General features: G+C 36.2%; 1 protein-coding gene across 1 annotated transcript in view; it reads right to left on the bottom strand.

Annotated features, from left to right (window-relative positions):
• Positions 1-23,995, bottom strand: part of LOC148943046 (uncharacterized) — a 56,822-nt gene that overhangs the window by 5,622 nt on the left and 27,205 nt on the right. The window contains exons 3-6 of the mRNA XM_089102546.1: positions 22,781-22,938; positions 8,914-9,063; positions 6,245-6,363; positions 2,657-2,835 (exon numbers count right to left, since the gene is read on the bottom strand). Coding sequence (XP_088958672.1) covers positions 2,657-2,835; positions 6,245-6,363; positions 8,914-9,063; positions 22,781-22,938 — 606 coding nt within the window. The remainder of the gene's footprint in view (positions 1-2,656; positions 2,836-6,244; positions 6,364-8,913; positions 9,064-22,780; positions 22,939-23,995) is intronic.

The following is a 23,995-nucleotide window of genomic DNA, read 5'->3' on the forward strand; positions in this document are numbered from 1 at the left end:
TAAAATGGTGGATATAAGTCTGCAAGAAAACTAGATGTATGTGTGAAAAAAAAAAAAAAAATAGGGACGTAGGCTACGTCTGAAGAGAAAAAAAAAAATTGAGAGATTAGATTAAATTTCACCTTTATTTACACATGAGAAACAGTTTCATCACCTACGGTTTGTAAAGAACCAACAATTTAATAAATTAAATAATCAACAAAGGTCAAATAATTAATCATAAAAAGTTATAAGCACAAGAAATTTGTAGTTTTTGGAAACGTGGGAAAACACCCCTTAAAAAGTGTAATTTGGATATAAAAGTCCACCATAAAATTCAGCAGTTCTAAGAGCCCTCGGATAAAGGTTCTTAGCCCCTAATAGAAACATATGAATTCCAAGAAAAAGGGCTAGGGAAGTGTGTTTCCTTTCCAAGGGATGATGTTATCAAACCAGTGTTCGTGTGATGTTGGAAAAAGAATTAAAAAAAATAATTAAAGTTCTAACACTCTTTTTATTTACTAAACTAGATCGGACCCAGGAAAGTGCTTATTCCTGTTATTCTATACCACGAGACCGTAATTATGGCAATCTTGGCCCAAATAAGGTAATGTGGCAATTGTGGCCCAAACAAGGTGATGTGGCAATTGTGGCCTAAATAAGCTCAAAATGCTTGAAATCAAAAATATCAAGAGATAAGATAGACAATAAATTCAGAATAATCAAAAAGGTATTTAAACAATCTGTAAGGTTCAGATACTATATTGTATTGCGGCAAGGCAAACGTCCCTAACATAGCATATTTAAAACAAACGCAACACAAGTAATGATTTAGAAACGTTACAGAAATATTAGTAGCGGTACGTAAATCTTACAGACAAGAAACAATGATCCGATAAAAGTAATTGCAAATACACATGAATATGCCATGTAATCCTCATAATTTTTACTATCCAATCCCTCCATCCTATACCTATTTCAAATAATGCATTACTCAAATCCAACAAACCAGAAAAACGAAAAAATACTATATCTACTAATTTGCCACACACTGGATCAAAATATCAGACAACCCGTACTCTAAACTTTCCAAAAGGCATAAAACTTCCCCAAGATAAAACAAACCACATCAACTTCTCCTTACTTATTACCTACCCTGAGAAAACATTCCTCTTCCCAGGTGATGAGATCCTTCACTCGTGCCACAGTGTAGCTCCTCCCTGTTTGGAATTATCTTTCTTTCTTTGGCTAGATACCCAACAATCCGCCTGTTTTCTTTTTCATTATTTCCTTTACAATATTTAAAACATAATTATATATCCCATTTCCCCCCAGTATTTCCTTACGACATCCTCCCACCCCATTCGAGGGCAGCATGCTCTTCGTTTGGCCCTAGGCGGTTGCCCGACAAGGACGATCTTGGGCAATCTGTCACCTTTCATATGTACAACGCATCCTAGCCATCTTAACCATTCTCTCCATATAGCCCTAGAAAGGGGGATTGGCCCACCTTTTTCGCAAAGCTTACTGTTTGTGATACGGTCAGTCAGTCGGGTACCCAAACCAATTCGTAGGCGATTTCTTTGGAAAAATTCTAGTAAATCTTCATCCGATTTTCGGAGTACCCACGCTTCAGAACCAAGCTTGACAAGTGTCATCACAATGGCTTCTAATATTCTAATCTTGGTTCGCAGACATATCTTCCTATTCCCCCTAACTTTCAACTATGAAAAAGACACCCTGGGGCTTGGCTATTCTACTTTCAACATATTCACTGCACCAACCATCTTTACTAATAATATTACCAAGGTAAGGTAAATGAAGCTGTCTACTAGATCGATTCACTCGTTAGCCAGCATCACCTTTAGACCTTCATTTATAAGTACATCTAAATTAATCTTTATTCTTAGAAAATTACAAAAAATAAATTTAATTAGGCAATCTTATTTACAATATTTAAAACTCGCAGAAAAAAGCTTTCCTTCAAGAGTCATTTTAAAGCTGAAAAGAAACTCAACTTATACTGCAAATATGGAGACTGCGGTCCTCCTCAGACTTTAGTATTGTATACTAAGTGTTTATTATTTATGCTATAGAGTGTAAGTTTATTCTTATGCTTTGACAATGCAGAGACTTGTTTGATTACATTTCCTTTGAACAACGGAACTTTTAATTAAAAATTTTGAAATGCAATCAGAACTACAGAACTTACAATTACTAACTGGTTATAATTTTCACATTCAAAAATACTTTCAGAAGAACATTTTTCAAACTTTAGCAAAAAAACAAGGGTTGAGCTTGCCACACATGTTTTATTCGTCTTAAGTTTTAAAGACCCTCTTCGACTTTACCGCACATCGTAGCGAGCGGAGGAGGGTGAAGTCAGGCTATGTTTGCGAGCAAGGGTATAACCTGATAAGAATTTGCAGCCAACTCAACCGCAATATTTGCTTCAAAATATGGATTTAGTTTGACATATTTTTTAAGAAACAAAAGTTCTGTACTTTGCAAGCCTGCCCCCAATAAAAGCTGAAAGGCTCGACTGCATTTAATTCTAAAATTCAAACGGCCAGTGTTAAAACTAATGGTGGTATTTTTATATATCAAAGGGAAATCTAGACTTCAATTCATGGGGAATTAAATACTACCATCATCCAGAACATAAAATATTGCTTACGTCACAACTTCATTTTTATTGGACCCGAAATCCACGCCGTACCATTCAAGAATTTGAGACACTGTTATTGTGTTGGTATCAACGTCAATTGAAACTTCAGTTGAACAGAAGAGTTTGGCAGCTGATTCCAAAGCTGTCTCAATGTTTTCAGCAGTATAGATTCGAATAGCAGGACATGACTAAAAATTCAATTAAATTAGTCAATAATAATTAAAAATGAAGCTCTGGTAAAGGGGATGTCTACTAGATTCCGTATTAGTTATCTTAATCCAAGATAAATCCCTATATCAAACACATATCAATTTAAAACCATAATCCTAACAAAAGTTCACTTAAAAAAATGACTCGATTAAGATTCGAATCTAGGCACCTCTTGATACATTTGTTTACAGAACTACCTGAGATTCTTGTGATATTGATCAATAATAATTCAAATGAACCTCCTTTCCAAGGGGAAAGGGGCTATCTATAAGCTTTCTAATGTTACCTTAATCAAAGGCTAACCTTTATTTTAAATGCATATTATTTTTACAGCCATATTTATAACGGAAACTTGCTAAAAGAATAAAAATATTCAGATTGGGACTCAAGCCAAACACCTCGTGAAGCATTTGTAAAGTTTTCCAAGAATTTAAATGAAAATAAATCAATAATAACACGAACAAGACTCTTTTTCACGGGGAAAGGTTGTCTATTAGCTATCTTACAAGTTACCTAAACCAAAAGCTAATCTTTGTATGCGTGAAGGTATTGGATTAATGACGCTACTTGATTGTTAAGGTCTTTGCGTCGGCACTGCAGGGTCTTGCTGCAGTTTAGTTCGCACTCTGGGCCCCGTATTACCAAAAAAAGATCAAACCCACTGAACCCCAAAAGGACAAAACCTAATCTTTACTTTTAACACATATTTTCTTCAAAGCAGTAATCAATACGAAAATGTAACTTAGACTTGGCTTAATAATCTTACTCAGCTGTCAGCGTATAGGGGGTTAAAAGCACCATCAGTCTTCATCAAGCGTCCCTGTCCAGGACCAAGTATAGGGCCAAATTTGGGATATTGCAGCTATTCTGAAAGTTCGTTAGGAACTATTCTGAAAGTTCGTTAAAAAATAAATTCCAAATGGGATATAAACCAAGGACTTCTTGATACAATTGTATACAGTTTTATCAGAAACTTAAGTGAAAATCAATAAATAGTAATTAAAAGGAAATTATTTTTAAAGAGGAAAGGGGCTACCTGTTAGCTTCCTTACAAATTATCTTAATCTAAGGTTAATGTTTATTTTGAACACATGTTACTTTACAAAGCTATTATCATACTGGAAGCTTGGTGAAAGAAAAAACTGTCAAACGGGCCTCAAAACAACAAGCTCTTGATAAATTTGCATATAGTTTTCTCCAATTCGGTGCTAAACACCGAGTGTTAAATCTATGTCAAGTTACCATGGGAGCCAATGTTATATTTAAAGATATTTGCTATAAGGAGTCTATTTTTGAAGCTTTCAAGTGATCTAATGGAATTTTAACCCAGTGGCAGAAGCCCTAGTTTGCAGGAAGCCTGGGTTCGATTCCTTTATATGGCATTTTTATCTTCCAGCATACTTCCGATATTTACGAAGGTCTAACACCTTCGGTTGGGCACTAGTGGGTTTTGGTATATTAGAATATAGTTTTTCCTTAGTTACTAAAAAATCATATAGGCCTATATTAGATTTGAGTCAAATTATTTCTTAGCTGGATTGGGAAACGATACTGATGCAAAATAACGAATAACTTATATTGTTATCTATTGAACTACTTACTTAATTCACTTTTAACGCGAACTAAATGCCCACGCATCCAGATTGCCCGGCCTCATCGCGGCGGAGAGGTGGAAACGGTACCGTTATTGAGTGCTAGGCGTACACTTAGAGAGTGCCAGCAAACTGGGGACTTACTGGTCAAATAAATGCACAAGAAATATCCGTTTATATTTATCGAACTAGGCATTATGTAATATTTACCATAAACAGATAATTATAACACAGAAGAAACATGAAAAAACCCCAAAATGGATAAAAGACACACAGAAAAATCGACTGAAGCCATTTTCTGGAAATTAAAACCATTTCTGCAATGCTTTCATTTTTCAAATTTTAAGGCGCAGTACAAATTAACTGTACTTTTGCTGATGTAAATTCCAGTTTTAGCACGCTAATTTGACAACACGGTAATTACGTTCAAAAAATGCAGTGCTAATTTGAAATCATCTTTAATTTTACGCCCTTAAGAATGCCCTAGAGCATATAACATAATTAAAAGTACCATCTAGGGGTAAACGTGAAACGATGATTGGAGGCGGGGCTTCACGATGTTTTTCTGTGTTTCATCACCAATTAATTACGGTCTGGACGTGAAACGATGATTAGAGGCGGGGCTACGTGACGTTTTTCTGTGTTTCATCACCAATTAATTACGGTGTGGACGTGAAGCGACGATTGGAGGCGAGGTTTCGTGACGTTTTTCTGCGGTTCATCACCGATTAATTACGGTCTGGATGTGAAACAATGATTGGAGGCGGGGCTTCGTCAAGTTTTTCTGTGTTTCATCACCAATTAATTACGGTCTGGACGTGAAACGATGATTGGAGGCGGGGCTTCGTGACGTTTTTCTGTGTTTCATCACCAATTAATTACGGTCTGGACGTGAAACGATGATTGGGGGCGGGGCTTCGGGAAAATTTTCTGTGTTTCATCTCCAATTAATTACGATCTGGACGTGGATAGTCTAATTCAGGCTTTCAACTTGACAACTCATAAAGTTGGCAACAGTTGGTCCAATATAAGAACTTCTGCAGTTAAAAAGCTAATCAGAATGTATTAGTATATTATATGTATACAGAATTGTATTACCAAGCAGGGATTTCTCCCAATGTACCCCTACATGACCTCAAGATTCATTTCCCTTCTCCTTGGTTGAATTATTATGGAGACGCTTTTGCATAATCTAACCACCGGAATCGGATTCTGGGCCCTGCAGCGGGTTGCTGTAGTTTCATTCACTGTAATAAACTATATACAAAATTCCATCAACTTTCTATTCGGCTAAGATTTATTAGGCTTTGCCAATTTTTAATTCAGCTTCCGATTAGAATAAGATATCCCTAACTATTTTATAAACACGAAACAGAAGTGTTTTAATAGGCGAGACCTATTTTCTAAATATTCGGTGACGTGAAAAAAAACAACAAAAAAACTAATAATTGTTAATGACTGCGATATGGGAAGCAATCTGGGTAACAGCAAAGAACATGGGATTTCTATAATTATTTTTTTTTAGCCAACTAAGAGAAAACTCGCAATATTCTTTTAGTCGTCACTAGCTTCTTTTCACACGCTCAGGTTTCCCACAGTGAATGGTCAGAACAGGCTAGTCAAGAATAATAATCAAGACAGTAGATTTGGAACAATAAAATTGATGACATTTCAGACTAAAAGGTATTTTTCGACCTAGAAAGTATCGTAGCTTGTTTAACACCCTTAACGCCATATGTTCTAGTCAAAGCTTGATTATGAAGAAAAGAAGAACCCAATACAGAGACAAACTAACCTTAGCACCGCAATTCAGGGCAAAATGTATCCTAGGATCCAGTTCTTTTACAATGTATTTTAGCAGTTCACTATCATCCTGTAAAAGGCTTTTCTTGCTAGTTGGGTGTGGACGGTTCCCTGCATTAAAATAATGATAAATTTTCGAAAGCGAAAAACAAAAGAAAAAAGAGAAAAAGCTGAAAAAGGATTAGAATTTCAAAAGAAAAGAACAATAAAGTACAAACTCAACTATACAAAACTCAAAAGAAAAAGTGAATTTAAATATATCAAACAAAACGTATATCCTGTAAAACAAAAGAAAAAAGAGAAAAAACTGAAAAAGGATAAAAAGGAAAATAATAAGAAAAAGGAATAGAAGCCCAAAAGAAAAGAACGGTAAAGTACAAACTCAACTATACAAAACTCAAAAACGTACGCAAGGAAGGGAGGAATAGGGGGGTAAATCATACTCTCACTGTAAGTTTTACACGATATCTTTCAATTTTCTTTAATGTATATTTAGACCTCCTCCCCCTAGGAAGAGCTCGTTTGAACCATATAAGGAAGATCTCGTTTGGAAACCTGCAAATGAACGCTTATTGGTGGCCCATCTCAAACCACACCAAACTGACCATCATTGCCTGCTATGCTCCCACAAATGAAGCCGACAAAGATGAAAAAGACAAATTCTCTGAAATGTTACAAGCGGTCACCAAAGATGTGCCTAGACATGATATTCTCTGCGTTGTGGGTAACCTCAATGCCAAAGTTGGAGCAGACGTTCAATATTGCCCAGAAGCCATGGGCCCACGTGGTATAGGAGTTATCAACGAAAACGGAGCGCTTCTTGTTGATTACGCGCTGAGCAACGACTTGATCACAGGTGGCACATCGTTTGAGCATAAGTCAATCCAAAAATACTCCTGGGTGTAATTTTGATTGAAGGCCTTTGCGTATTTGTTGTTATATAGTTTAAAATAATTTTATGGCCTGTTGATTAGCGGTTATTATTTTTATTTATTTCTTTTTTACTCTTCGTATTCGGAGGAAATAAAAAGTTTGAATTAAATTGAATTGTCCCCAGATGGTCGGACAAAAACCAAATTGACTACTTTCTAATTTCAAGACGTTGGAGAAGCAGCTTATTTGACGTACGTGGATTTCGAGGAACTGACGTAAATTCAGACCATATATTGATGATGGCTGAAATACAAATTAAGTTGAAAGCTCAAGAGAAGAAATTGACCAGTACCTATAGGCAGTTTGAAACCGACAAACTGAAAAACCAAGACTTACAAAAGGATTTCTGTATTTCTCTGAAAAACAGATTTGAGGCCTTGAATCTAACAGATGAAACCCACAATCATGGTGTCGAAAATATCTGGTTGTAAGCCAGATGTGAACCAGTGGGACTAATAGTAAACGTTGGTAAATCGAAGAGCATGACCACATCCAACTCACCTTTGATCCTTAAACGCAAAAGAAAAACTATCGAACAAGTCCATGAGTTCAAATATCTTGGAAGTTGGATCGAATATGATGGCGGAATAGTCAACGAGATAAAAAGGAGAATTTGATAAGCAACATCGGCACTCAACAAACTGAAAGCAGTATGGCGAAGCCAAAAATTTTTCTTTGCGTCTAAAGCTCCGTCTGTTGAATAGCAACGTCATGTCCATTCTCATTTATGCAATGAATGCTGGAAGCTGAATGTCCAACTGGAAAAACGTATCCTAGCATTTGAAAATGTCTGCCTCAGAAGAATCCTTAACATTTCGTGGCAGGATAGGGTCACGAACGTAGTGGTCCGCAGACGAACAGGTCAACCGCCAGTACCTGATCTTTTGAAGCAGAGAGGATGGACCTACCTTGGTCATGTCCTCCGAATGTCAGGAGATCGTCTTCCGAATACTGTCTACAGGTGGCAACCCGAGGGTGGGCGAAAACAAGGGCGACCGAAACACACCCTACGACGACAGTACGACAGAGAACTACGGAGTGCTGAGCTGTCGTTGCAAACACAGTTGGAAGACGTCATGGCTGCTGCTCCACTCTTGGACGTCTGGCAAGGCTTCGTTGATGCCCTATGTGTCACACCTGGCCCTGGGAGAACTAAGGTCTAAGGTAAGGTCAACAGACTAGAGCCCAAAGAACCCAAGTAAACTACAAATACTAAGAACTGCAGATATTTAGTTTTTACAATCTTTTTCCGGTGCACACAATAAGCTCCATAATAAAACTTCCATAATTCTTAACGCTAAAATCAAATGATCAGTTTGTTTTGATCGGTTAATCAGTTGATCAGTTTGTTTGTTGATCAGTTGATCTTCTGTTTACCAAAAATTGAACTTGCATTCCCTATTTCTTCTTAGTCTTCCATATTCAATTAGTCAGGTCATGTTCTAAACCTCGACAAGATTGCATAAAAAGCAAAATCCTCGAGGAGATGTTCTCAGAGATGGTGTTTTCCCATGAGAAATTTTGTTTTTCTAGCTTAAATACCTATATTTTGGCACATTCCAACGTGTATTTTCCAAAAAAAAAAAAGGTTTCCGGGTAGGTTTTATGTCAAAAAAATTTTGCACCTTCCCCTGTTCGCATACAGGGCTTTAAGGGTAATTACGCTTATTTCCAAATTTATGGTTTTAAAACTATAAGTTGAAATATACAAACAAGATGACACATTACCTCTGATAAGTCCATGTTCCAGTATGTCTAAGCTTACAATATGACCTCCAATATTGTAGGACATCTTTTTCCAGAACAATGTTAAATCCAAAACTGATTTCACTGGTTTCGACCGGACCAAAGCATGGATTGTCATAATGTTATAAAGATCTAAAAAACGATAAAAGGAGTTAAGAGACAGAATTATAAAAACAAGTAGAAATAAATAAATAAAAGACTAACAAAATTAAGAAATAAAACGATGTTGAACGTGGACAGAAGTATAAAAATGAAAAAGACTGGAAACATCATCTACTATGACGGTCAGAAAATTCAAGATATTCAAGATAAACCATTTTGATAACCAGAATACACATTTTTTTTTTATTGAGTTAGAGACTCCAAGAAAGGTTCACCTTAATAATCATAGCCGTTCTTTAGATATTGCAGAATATGTGCATCAAGATCTTCATAATGCCCTACCTGCAATATCTCGGGAGTAGCTAAGGTAATTATGTTGAAACTTTCAGAAAATACTAAGGGGATATCGAACTAAACTCAAAGACATAACATGCTTCGAGGTCTTCAAAAAGTCATATCTGCAATATCTCAAGAACGGCTGAGGATACCGAGTTAAATCAAAAGCGACTATGACATAAAGGTCGCAATAACACATCTATAGCATCTAAGGAACAGCTAAGGATATCAAGTTGAAACTTGCAATTAAAATCAAAAGACAACACGTGTATTAAGGTTGTCAAAATTTCGTATCTACAATATATCAGTAACGGCTAAGGGCATTTAGTTGAACTTTAGTGTCTATGTAGAAAACACTATGTGGATATAAGCAATATTCCAGCTATGCTACTAAATCAAAAGACACTATGTGCATCCAGGTTGTCAAAACGTGTATCTGTAATATCACAGGAAAGGCTAAGAGTATTCAATGAATTTTGAAAGGGACGTTGAACTAAAAAAAAAAAAATACTATATGGAAATAGGTTATCAAAATTGAGGATCCGCAATGTCTCAGCAACAGTTCTAGGTATTAAGCTGAAACTTTCAAAGAAAATTGTAAAGGAGCTTAAAGCAAATCAAAGACAATAAGTGTATCCAATTTGTCTTAACAGCGCATTTGCAATATGTCAGGAAAGGTTAAGGGCATTAAAATGAATTTTCAGGGAATGTTAAGGGGAATGTTGAACTAAATCAAATGACAGTAAATGTATACTGGTTGTCAAAGTAGCGTATATGCAGTATCTCACAAACGGGTAAGGCTAATAAGCTGAAATTTTAATGTCTACATAAAAGAGACTATGCGGAAATATTTACAATATCTTCAGAACGAAAACGGGTCACTGAAGTGGGAAAAGAACGCCATTTTGACGAGTCTAGAGGGATTGGAAAGTAACCGGCTCCCCTCCTGTGCTTTTTTTTCCTATCGGCCTCCCATAAGGCCATATATATTCGATCAAAATTTTAAGACAGCCATTAGGTTCAAAAGGGTCAAAATATCTCCAGGGATTAAATGACATCCACAACCATTGGGATAAGGGTAATAAATTAAGCAAGTTGCCCATTGTTTGCTCATAGATTTTACAAAGAAATGGGAGGGCATGCTGTTTGATCCTGGACGTCCGATTTTCCGAAACTTTGGAGATTATTCTTTGATCCAATAAAATCATACATTTTGTTGGTAGAGTGGGGGAGGGGTCTTAAAATAGCTCAAGCAACTCTTTTTGCCTCAGCACTATCATGTGGATCGTTCCCAGGCCAAGATTACCAGAGATTTCCGAAATTGTACTTTAGAAACCGTATGCGTAAATGAGTAAATCAAAAAACGCTATGTGCACCGGATTTTTCTAATTGCTAATAATATCTCAGAAATGGCTTAAGGGATCAAGTCAAAATATTGTGGGAGCACTGATGGGTCAAGAAGATAAGCAATGTTGACTTGATGGGTGGGAGGGAGTTTGAAATTAACAGATTATTTGTATTCGGGTCTTTGAAATGACATGTCCACAATATCGCGGGAACAGCTAGGAGGATGGAGTACACAATTTTCAGGCACAATTGGAGAAAGAAAGGAGTGCTAGAGAAGCGAAACCCAAACTTAGTTTGTCGGGAGGGGGAAGGATTAACGGATTTTTGTCTCCAACCCATGCACATATTAAATTTTTTAATTATCAATTCTTTTAAGACTTGTAGTTTACGCACGGTTAAGTAGCTAGATATATCAAAAGGTTCTTTGCGCTGCCAGGTTGTCAATATGGCACACATATAATATATCTGAAGCGTTTACGGTATTGAATTGTAATTTTTAGAGAATACGGAGGGGGCAGGGAAAGTGGAAGCTGGATTGTGGCTTGGAGGAAAGGATAAAGCTAAATCAATAGACACGGTATGCATCTAGGTCATCAAGTTACAATATCTGCAACCTCTTTCATTCTGCAACCTCTGCAATACGTCGGGAGTAGAAAATTAACAACCTAAGGGACCCGGTTGAGAATTCGAAGGAAAACTGGACGTAAAGGTTTGGTCAAGTAGATTTTAAATCTCCTGATTTACTCATCATGATGTGACAGCTGGCACGACGCACCGTAGTCAAACCTATTACAATTAAGAAAAAAAAAAGAACGAATGCATCAAGTATAGAAAAACAAACAGAAATGAACAGAGGAGAGAAAACACGAACAAAAACAGGAAAAGATACAGGAACAAAGGAGCGAAGGAATGCAGCAGCAATGACAGGGACAAATGCATGACAGCATAAGAAAAACTAGAAGCAATTGATTGAGACCATAAGTAAGTAAGTAAAAGTAAGTAAGAAAGTAAAAGTATAAGAAACTAAAAAAAAAAAAAATAATGGGCAATGTTATCGTTCTTTGCTAAGTTCCAGCTTAAGAAAAAGTTCAGTTTACAAATTAAAAAACTAACAGTAAATACAAGCTGAAAAAAGTAATAAATATTAACTAAAGTAAATCAAAAGAAAAAAAAACATGCATGAAAGAAATAACAATAAATATAAATTCAAAAAGTAATGAATATTAGCTGACGTAAATCAAAAATAAAAAACACCGAAAATAAATAACAATAAATATAAACTGAAAAAACTAACTAATGTCAACAAGAAGAGTGAGAAAGACATACTTGAAAAAATAACTGTAAATATAAACTGAGTAAAGCAATGAAACATAAAATAATGCAAACTAAAAGAAAAAACATTCCTGAAAAAATCAATGCTTGCACTCTCATTGCAGATACAGGTAAAACCTTCAAATTAAATTAAATTTAGAGACATCTATTTAAATTTACGACACTAAATTATATTTACTAGGTTCCAGCCTAGAAAAAAATTCTCACCTTAAAAATTATTTCTCTTCTTTCTTTTCTCTTTTTGCGCAGGATTGATTGGAGTCTGTTTAATGTGTTTAATTTATTTAATTCATCTATCGTATTTTAATTCTTGCATTCTACATTTTTCTCTCTCTGTAAGCAACCTTTTTTTTCACTGAGTAATTCGTATGTCTTCCTTCTAATTTACAAGTCAAGGAGCCTTTGGTGGGGATTAGTATTATTGCGTATTTCATAATGAATAAAGCCTATCTTCCTGTGATATCTTAACAATTACTTAAAAAAAAAAATCATTATGCGATTGATAAACAGCCCTGGTGATCACTGCAGCAGTGATTACCAAAGTTAGTAATCACTGCTGATTACCAGCAAAATTTCCTTCAGAATATCGAAATTTCTTTGTATGTTTCAATGATTAAGTAGCCATGATTATGCATAACCAGAATAAAGCTTTTAATATTTATAATAGTCATAGTTCAAGCCTTCACTAAAACCTTGTAAAGAAGGAAGTTCAGCCCATAGTAACCGAAAATTTCAAAACGTTTTTTGGGAAATTGTCAAATGAGAAAAAGTTGCCATTTGAGGCTAATTAAAGAATGGTAACCGGTATGATTTCGATTAATCTTAACAGTAAAAACTTATTGAGAGAAAAAATTTACAAGAATTTCAAATTAGCCTGGAAACTCTCAAAGATGGTATCGGATTAGAAGGAAAACTGCATCATTGGAATCGCCATTGTCGAAAACCTAATATAGGGAAGTTACAACATCTGACCTTGAACAACAAGGAAAAGCAACTGTTTGCAAGGGTACTAATAATTTTTCTTCTTCGCGGGCACTGGAACATCATAGGGAGCTGATTAAGGTCTCATTTGAAAGAAAATTCCTATATCTAGTGCCTTTTGTAAACGATAAAAACATCCGATTAAAATCAAATGCAAATTTTGACGAAAACTGCATCTTCATATACGAGAAGATGCAACACCACCGCTACAACCATCATAATATAGTACACGTACGTTTTGAAAAGTTGCTTCTTAGGGACATAGTCTCATATTTGAGAGACTCAGCTGCCTAATTCCCTGAGGTTCGTTCTCTGCTAAATTCAGCTAAGAAAAAGCCCAAGACTTTTTCTGGGCTTTTTCCTGTGTGTGATATACACATTCGATAAGAAATTATTTTGATGTCACTATGTTTAGAAAAAAAGAGATTTAAATTTCACGCTCAAAACGTGGAAAATTAAAAGATGTTTAGGGTGTTAACGTACGGTTGATCTCAACCTTTACTACCTAAGACAAAAAATAAGTAAACCGGGTTACCTTTTGTAACCCAGTTTTGTAACTTGGTAAGTATGGAAGATATCTGAGAAGCAGTTATTGTGCTTGGTAAAGCTTATGCTTGGTATATGATACTCAAAACGTGATTATTACCTCTTGTATGATTAAAAAATATTTAGGGTGTTAACGTACGGTTGGTCTCAACCTTTACTACCTAAGACAAAAAATAAGTATACCGGGTTACCTTTTGCAACTTGGTTTTGTAACTTGGTAAGTATGGAAGATATCTGAGAAGCAGTTATTGTGCTTGGTAAAGCTTATGCTTGGTATATGATACTCAAAACGTGATTATTACCTCTTGGATGATTAAAAAATATTTAGGGTGCTAACGTACGGTTGGTCTCAACCTTTACTACCTAAGACAAAAAATAAGTATACCGGGTTACCTTTTGTAACTTGGTTTTGTAACTTGGTAAGTATGGAAGATATCTGAGAAGCAGTTATTGTGCTTGGTAAAGCTTATGCTTGGTAAATGATACTCAAAACGTGATTATTACCTCTTGTATGATTAAAAAATATTTTTAGTCGGTATTGTATGATAATGTATGATAAAAAAATATTTTAACTTCAGAGAATGCTGATGGGAATGTTAAACTAAATTAAAAGATACTATGCGCATCCAAGTTATCAAAAGGGTATATATGCAATTTCTTAGGAGTGGCTAGGTGTATTATCTTTAGACTTTCAGGACCCCTTTACTAATTCTACTGTGACAGATTTGTGCAAAACAGGTTGATCCGATAAACTTGCGTCAGGAGCAAGTTTAATTTGCGCAAACATGCGTTAATTAAGAAAATCACACTACTTTTGATTAAAAACGATTAAAAAATTAAAGGGAACGATGACAGAAATAGTGAACTAAATCAAAAGACACTACATGCACCCAGAAGGTCAAAAGAGCGTATCTGTTATATTTTAGAAACGTTTAAGGGCATTAAATTGAAAATTTTGGATATTGAACTAAATTAAAAGACACTACCTGCGTCCTGGTTCTCAGGAATGGTTATCCGCATTAAGTTGAAACTTTCAGACAATATTGAAGGGTATTTTGACCTCCATTAAAAAACGCTATGGGCATCCAGGTTGTCAAAAAGGTGTATCTACAATATTTCAACAATAACGAAGGGTGGCGAGTTGAAACTATAAAGAGATGTTGAAGAGGATAATGAACTAAATCAAAAGACAATATCCTGATTCTGCATCCTGCTTCTTAAAAGGGCATATGTGCAATATTCCAGGAATGGCTAAGGGTTATTAACTTGAAACTTTCAAGGAACCTTTTCAGAGTCTTCCCGAGCTTCTTTTGTTTTTTTTTCTTACTTTTTCCATGTTTTTCCCTTTTATCGTATCATTTTTTTTTGTAATAGCAATAATAATAATGATGTTTATGAATACAAAATCAAGGGTACATATGCATGTTTGCTTGTATATTCTCCCTTTCCATGGGAAATAAGCTACAAAATCAGGATAAAAGCGAAAAGAATTTGTTATCGAAAGGCCTGCAAAAAACAAATTTTCTTAAGCAGTAAAAAACTAGCTCTTATTTCTCTTTCACTTTCTTCAAATTTTGATCATAACAATGATAAAACCCACTTTCCCTTTTAAAGAAACCAATAATAAAATACTCATTATTTAGCGGTTAAATGCGCGACCACACTGAACTGGAATTTCGCCAATTGTTGCTTAACATTAATTATTAAGGTAGCTTTAAAGGTAATTTCGTGGCACTAGTTGCAATCATAACAGTACAGAAAAAAATAACAAAAAATTAAGAGCTAAAAAACATCTTTTGGTACTTGTATGATATAGCCCCGACCTGATATTCTTCACCTAAGTAAAACCTGTTTTTCTGACGCCCAATTTTAATAAAATAGTCCTAAGTATGATAAAAATATACTTTAGAAACAAATTTGAGCTATATATTTGCACTTTAGGGGGTGGGGGGGGGGGTAAAGTATAGCGGGTCTGTATGCCTAATGTGTTAGGTACAATTATTCTGCATATCATAAAGTAAGAATTGTTTTCTAACTTCACACTGTCTAAAAAATTTACCCCCCCCCAATTGTGCAAATATTTAGCCCAAAATTATATACTTCCCAACTATTCTGTCACTTCTCTTTGTTTTGTCTCACGCTAAGCTGGAAAAAAAACTAACGAAAAAAAAACAAACAATTCTACAATGCGTCAATGAATGAACAATTTGAGTGGTCAGGGCTATATCATAAAAGTACCCATTTTTTTTTGAATCTCTGGGGGTAAAAATTACTCTAGTGTACACCTAAACATAGACAGATGTTTTATCAGGAAGTTTGTCATACGTCTTTTATTTTTAAGGGAGGATTGCCAAATCGAGCATTGCCCAATCGAGCATTGCCAAATGAGGAGCATTGCCAAATGAGGAGCATTGCCAAATCGGAGAACAAAAAAGTAGTTAAATGAAGAGGAAGTTTAGCTCTTTTGGATGGCTTTCTTCCTTCCTAATTCAACCTGGCCAGAGAGCTTTTTACTGATTTACTCTAAAATCAGTTAGACCAATGGTGTAAGTTTGCTTAACTTATTAATTGATACGCGTTGTTTATTCCTAAATACATTTTTTTTTTTAAAAGTTTATGTCTCATTTTTGGTATTAGCATCAGGGAAACGAAAGCAAAAACCATGGCAAAAAACGACAAAAAACTATGAAAAAATATTTACAGCTGAAGGTAGCTTTATAGGTAATTCCATGGCACCAGTTGTAATCTTGACGGTGCCAAAACAACTTAAGAACTTAAAAACTTTTTTTTTAATCTGTAGGGGTAAAAAATGATTCTGGTGTACAACTGAAGAAGGACAGATGTTTTATTAGGAAGTTTGTCATAAGTCTTTTATTTTTAAGGGAAGGGGGCATTGCCATATCGGAGAAAAAAAAGTGATTAAATGAAGAGGAAGTTTAGCTCTTTTGGTTGGATTTCTTCCATCCTAATTCAACATGGCCTTCTTCAAAAACAGAGCTTTTTTACTGATTTATGCTAAAATCATTTAAACTATTGGTGTAAGTTTGCTTGACTTACGAATTGACACTCGCTGTTTATTCCTAAATACATTTTTTTCATTTTTGTTTTGAAAAAAAGTTTATTCTCTGGTAGCATCAGGAAAAAACAAAAGCAAAAACCATGGCAAAAAATATAAAAAAAATATGAAAAAAATATCTATAATTTTGCTATACGTATATAATAAAGAAAAAATTATACAATATATGTGACCAAAGCCTTAGATGGTAAACTAGGGAGCATTTTACTGATTTTGATTGACTAAAATGTGTACCCTCACGTCTAGATTGTCAGATAACTATATACATTTGCCTAAGTTGAGAAGTTGTCCTCGCTGTCCATTCCTCTGTTTGTTTGCAATGTTTTATATGATTAGCTTCGAATTTTCGTCCCAAAAAATTCGTTTGGCATTTTCAGAACAAGCAAGAGAAAAAAAAAATTGGGCTCAAAATCCCCTAAAAAACATTTATATTTTATATTAATGTAAAAACATTCATATTTTTTTTCAGTAAAGTGCAAATTATGTTCTGACCTTGGGAAGGCATAGGGGTTTTGAGCCCAACTTATGTTAATTTCTGCTCGTTTTGAGTTTGACTCGGTTATTTATTGTAATTTCAGTTCGTTTTTAGTTTCATTTATTTATCGATGCTGATTTGCGGTAGTTTCACGCTTGGTAGATTATTTGATTTGATTTTTGCTCATTTTTGTTTAATGGAGTTATTTACTTTTCTTTGAAAATATTATTTTGTGGAAAAAGTTTTTTTAGTTAATTTCTGGTCATTTTATTTTGACACAGTCTTTTCGGAGGAAAAGAAAATAATGCTTTAAATCTTTTCGTTTTTTTTAAAGATTTATAGTTTGGCCTGCTATTTGTATGCTGGAGAAAAAATTTCAGCAATTTTGAACAATATACACCCTCTTAAAAATCTGGACACAAATAGAAGTGTTTAATTTAGTTTCATACCTCGTCTAGTTGACCTGAAATGGAAAACTGGATACCATTCGCAAAAAAATCTGTTTACTTTCTTTGATAGCTTGGATACACCTATGCTATTTTGATTTGGTTAAATTTTAAGAGCTGAAGCAACCCCAAAAGTTTGAACATGAAACCCTCAATCGTTCATGGATACTGCTGAGATGCCTTGTTGGGAATTAGCATTAACACAGTGCATTTTGATTTAATCTTATGCCAACATTTAGTTTTTAAACATATAGTCAAATGGGAGTTGGAGGGTGGGAGGGGGTTTAGTTTCCCTCCAATCATTTTCGACTATTAAATAGGGCATTAGCCCTTTCTATTTTCAATTGAATGAGCACTTTTCAAAGTTTCTACGAAAACTCCTTTGATACAAAGTGCCCTGGTATAAACAAAAACAACAACAAAAAAAAAAAAATAATACATTATACCCACATCGATCTTTAATATAAAAATGTCAAGCCTTTCAATCACTTTCGACTATTAAAAAGGGCATTAGGCCTTTCGATTTCCAATCGAATAAGCCATTTTTGAGTTTCTACGACAACACTTCCTATAACCACCTTATATACCCCCGGGGCATAAATTACAACTCTTATCCTAAGGGCTGTGAGGGTAGTTGTCATCCTCTAAGACCTAATTTCCAGAACTTTCAACTACGCTAAACAAAATGGTTATATCAAAATTTTGATTGGATGTGTCTGGGAAAATGGAGGGCGTGAGAGGGGCGTTATTCTTTCTCCAATCACTTTCAACTATTAAAAAAGGCACTAACCCTTTTAATTTCCAGTCAAATGAGCCCTTTTGAAGTTTCTACGACAACACTTTCAATAAAAACCTTATATGCCCCCAGGGGATAACTTACAACCCTCGCACTGAGGGCTGGGGGGGTGGGGGTTGAAATCCTCACAGACCTAATTTCCAGAACTTTCTACTACGTTGAACAAAATGGATATCTGAAAATTTTGATTGGATGTGTTTGGAGGAAAGGTGGGCGTGGGAGAGGGGTTAGATACCGTCCAATCACTTTCAACTATTAAAAAGGGTACTAGCCCTCTCAATTTCCAATTGAACGAGCCCCTTTTGAAGTTTTTACTACAACTCTGTCATTAAAAACTTGTATGCCCCCAGGGCATAACTTACAACCTTCGCCCTGGGGACTCTGGGGAGTTTGTCATCCTCAAATACATAATATCCAGAACTTTCAACTACGTTGAACAAAATGGCTATCTCTAAAATTTGATTGAATGTGTTTGGCGAAATAGAGGGCGTAAGAGGGGGGGGGGTTAATTACTCTAAACTCACTTTCGAATATTAAAAAGGGCAATTTCCAATCAAATCATCCCCTTTTGAAATTTCTACAACAACTTTTTATATAAACTTTATATGTCCCCAGGGCATAACACACAACCCTTGCATTGAAAGCTCTGATGGGGTTATCATCCTAAAAGACCTAATTTCCAGAACTTTTGAATACGTTTAACAAATGTGATATCTCAAAATGTTGATTGGATCTGTTTGGGGAAATGGTGGGCGTGAGAGGGGGGTTAGTTGCCCTTCAATCACTTTCGACTTTTTAAAGGGCAATAGCCCTTCCAATTTTCAATTGAATAAGCCCTTTTGATGTTTTTACAACATCAATTTCAATAAAAAACCTTACATGATCCCAGGGCATAACTTAAAACCCTTGCCCTGAGGGTTCTGGGGGGGGGGGGGGGTCAACTTATAAGACCTAATTCCCAAAGCGTTTAACGACCTTGAATAAAATGACTATCTCAAAATTTTGTTATTATGTGTTTGGGGAAAAGGTGGGCGTGAAAGGGGGATTAGTTGCCCTTAAATCACTTTCGACTTTTAAAAAGTGCACTAGCCCTTTGAATTTCCAATCGAATGAGCCCTTTTTCAAGTTTCTACGACAAACTTTTCAATAAAAACCTTTTATGCACCCAGGGTATAACTTATAACCCTTGCCCTGAAAATTGTGGGGGGGGGGGGGTGTCTTGCTCAAAGGTATAATTTCCTGAACTTTAAACTACGTGGAACAAAATGACTATCTAAAAATTTTGATTGAATATGTTTGGGGAAATGGTGGGCGTGGAAGGGGTGTTAGCTGCCTTCCAATCAGTTTCGACTATTAAAAAGGGCACTACTACTACTACTACTAACAACTCATCGCAGCACCAAGCCGCCTGAGGCAAACACAGCTACGCACGCTCCTCCTCCACCCCAATATATTCAAAGCCTCCCTTTTTACAACCGCCCACGAAGTTCCCATTTCCTTTAAATCTTTCTTTATGACGTCTTCCCACCCCAGACGAGGACGACCTGCATTCCGGTTAGCCCTAGATGGTTGGCCGAAAAGAAAAAGCTTCGGCAATCTGACATACATCATCCGCAAAACATACCCTAACCACTTAAACCTTTCTGTCATTATAGACCTAGAAAGCGGTATTGAACCACATTTTTCGTATAGACTATTGTTTGAAATACGGTCAGTCAGCCGGGTACCCAGAACAATCCTTAAGCAATTTCTCTGGAAGAAATGGAAGAAGCCATTTCAATTTCCAATCGAATGAGCCCTTTTTGAAGTTTCTACGACGACGCGTTCAGTAGAAACCTTATATGCCCCCAGGGCACAGCTTATAACCCTTGCCCTGAGGGCTGTGGGGGAGTGCCCTCCTCAAAATCATAATTTCTATCTGGAAATGCAGAACACTGAACAAAATGGCTATCTAAAAACTTTTATTGGATGTGTTTGAGGAAAAGGTGGGCGAGAGAGGGGGGCTAGCTGCCCTAAAATCATTTTAGACTATTAAAAGGTGCACTAGCCCCTTGATTTTACAATCGAATGAGCCTTTTTTCAATTTTTTACTACAAAGATTTCAGTAAAAACCTTATATGCCCCGAGGGCTTAACTCATAACCCTTGCTCTGAAGACTTTGAGTGGAGTGTCAAAGGTATAATTTCCTGAACTTTAACTGCATGGAACAAAATGGCTATTTCAAAATTTTGATTGGATGTGTTTGGGGAAATGGTGGGCGTGGAAGGGGTGTTAGTTGTCTTCAAATTACTTTTGACTTAAAAAAAGGGCACTAGCGATTGTAATTTTCAATCGAACGTGCCATTTTTTAAATTTCTACGAAAAAGCATTCTATAAAAACCGCAAATGCCCCCATGCCGTAACTTACAACCATTGCTTTGAGGTCTTTGAGGGGGTTATCTACCTGAAGGACCTAGTATTTAGAACTTTAAACTACGTTGAACAAAATGGCTATCTAAAAATTTTGATTGGATGTGTTTGGGGAAAAGGTGGGCGAGAGAGGGGGGTTAGTTAACCGTCCAATCACTTTCGACTATTAAAAAGGGCACTAGGCCTTTGAATTTCCAATCAAATGAGCCTTTTTTGAAGTTTCTATGACAACGCCTTCTATAAAAACCTTATATGCCCCCAGGGCATAGCTTACAACCCTTGCCCCGAGGGTTATGGGGGAGTGTCCTCCTCAAAAACATATTTTCTATCTAGAAACCAACTACGCTGAACAAAATGGCTATCTCAAAATTTTGATTGGACGTGTTTTGGGGAATAATGGGCGCGAGGGGGGGGCTAGTTGCCCTCCAATCACTTTCGATTATTAAAAAGGGCCCTATCCCTTTAAATTTCCAATCAAATGAGCCTTTTTTGAAGTTTCTACGACAACGCCTTCTATAAAAACCTTATATGCCCCCAGGGCATAACTTAAAACCCTTGCCCCCTGGGTTGTAGGGGAGTGTCCTCCTCAAAAACATATTTTCTATCTGGAAATCACCTACGCTGAACAAAATGGCTATCTCCAAATTTTGATTGGAGGTATTTGGGAGAATGATAGGCGTTGGGGGGTAGTTGCCCTCCAATCACTTTCTGCTATTAAACCAGGCACTAGCCGTTTGAATTTTCAACCGAATGAGCCTTTTTTGAAGTTTCTACGACAACGCCTTCTATAAAAACCTTATATGCCCCCAGGACATAACTTAAAACTTTTGCCCTGAGGGTTATGGGGGAGTGTCCTCCTCAAAAACATATTTTATATCTGGAAATCAACTACGCTGAACAAAATGGCCATCTCAAAACTTTGATATGTGTTTGGGGGAATGATGGGCGTGGGGGGGGCTAGTTGCCCTCCAACCACTTTCGACTATTAAAAAGGGCACTAGCCACTCCAATTTCCAATCGAATGAGCCCTTTTCGAAGTTTCTACGACAACTCCTTCGATACGAAGTGCCCGGGTATAAAGAACCAAAAAACAACACATTGTGCCCATATCGTTCTTTACTGAGGTAGCGCTAGCGGGCTGCCTATGAAATCCGTTTTGGGCGGCCTGCTTTCCATAATTTTCTGTTGAAGTTTCCATAATTGTGTTACTAAAACATTATATTTTTATCATATCTTGGTATATTTCATCAGGATTAACCTAAATTCACTTCTTGGGTGTGTGTGGTCGGTATAATACGAAAGTACCGAAAAGATACATGAACAAAGGAACGAAGGAGCAAAGGAACACAAACACGGAGGTTCCATTCGGCTTTTCCACGAAAATGAAAAGAGGAACGAACACAGCATTGGTTGAATCAAATTTGTGTTCATAGTCAGTAAAACTGAGGACAAAATGAGTCCAACCATTCGGACACTTACAAGGGATTAATAATAATAATAATAAAAAAACTTCGACAAGTTTTCAAAAAAAATTGTCACGAACATTCATGACGTAATGAAAAGACCGAACCTTTTATTTGAGCCAAGCAGTTTGTGGTAAATACGAGGGCTGTTCTCAGACCACTCACGCCCACAGAGCCACTATTTAGAGGTTTAGACAAGAGGACGATCAAAAAAATTTTCCCGTGGGAGCAAGTGCTAAGAAGACGGTTGGTTTTGCAGGGATTTAAATACTGATGTTTCTCGTTTTCTTCTTTTGATTTAAATGTTGCCCGGTTTGATTTGGATGCCCGGTAATACGAGCTAGACTCTTAGCCGGGCACACCATTTTTATAGTTGTAATTAATTTGTAAATAAAAAGAATCTGAACCTGAATGTTGTCTTGTTTCCCAGGGAAATGATATTGTCTCTCCCCAGCGTCCCAATGGGTCAGGGTTTCTTGGCCTTTGAAATTCACTCATAATAGTATTATTACTGATACTTATGTGGAATAAATCACTTACTTAAATATAAGGCTTTCTTTTCTAACTCTTGAAGGGTTCCAAGGTCAATGAATTTGAACTTCTGAGCCTTTTCCTCAAGCTCTGAAAATTCAGTACTGTTCCTTATTCCGGTGTAATTAACTGATTTCCCATCCTCTGAAAGGAAACGACCCTTCAACCTGTAAGAAAAAACAGCAAGCCTTAAGCTGACTTGTAGCCGTACATCGTTTAAGCATCTGTAAACATATATCATGTTCAGTAAAGTAAAGAGCGGTGAAGTAAAGAGCGATGTGGGCACAATGTATTACCATTTAATTATTTTTAGACCAGGACACTTCGTATCGAAAAAGTTGTCGTAGAAACTTCGAAAAGGGCTCATTCAATTGAAAATTGAAAGGGTTAGTGCCCTTTTTAATAATCGAAAGTGATTGAAGGGTAACTAACCCCCCTGCCACGCCCACCATTTCCCCAAACACACCCAACCAAATTTTGAGATAGCCACTTGTTCAGCGTAGTTAAAGTGTCCGGAAATTATTTCTCTGAGTATGACAACCCCCCACAGCCTTCAGGGCAAGGGTGGCAAGTTATTCCCTGGGGCATATGAGTATTTTTTTATAGAAAGAGGGGTCGTATAAACTTCGGAGGGGGCTAATTGGATTGGCAATCAGAAGTTCTAGTGCCCTTTTTACGACTAAAAGTGATCGGAGGGCGGATATTCCCCATGCCACGTATTCTTCCGAAATGCCCCTGATAGAAATTGCCAGATGATCATTTGTTGTCCGTCTGATAACCCCCATGGCTTTTCAATACCAGAATGCAATTTGCGCTTTACCGAAAACAAAATACGTTTTAAATGTTTTCACTTTTTTTACTTTCATAAATAAAAAACATCAAAACTTTAGGGAATAAATACCAGTAAATGTCAATTAAACTGACAATCCACGGTCATTTATTTTTTCTTAGTAAAGCGCAAATTACGTTTTGGTATTGAGAAGACATGGAAGTTATCAACCCTACTCATGTTAATTTTTGCTCGTTTCGAGTTTTACTCGGTTATTTATAGTAATTTTTGTTCGTTTTGAGTTTCATTTATTTATTGACAGTGATTTGCTTTCCAGCGAGCGCCTGAACAGCTCTATAAGATGTTCCAGTAACCTGTTAGGAATGGTGGATAAAAGGGGGGGGGGGGTGGGCTAGCCAAGCTAAAATAGGATTATTCAAATTTTGAGGTATACG

Source organism: Artemia sp. Qi Xiang Cuo, chromosome 16 (genome assembly GCF_049724085.1).
Source record: "Artemia sp. Qi Xiang Cuo chromosome 16, ASM4972408v1, whole genome shotgun sequence".
NCBI lineage: Eukaryota > Metazoa > Arthropoda > Branchiopoda > Anostraca > Artemiidae > Artemia > Artemia sp. Qi Xiang Cuo.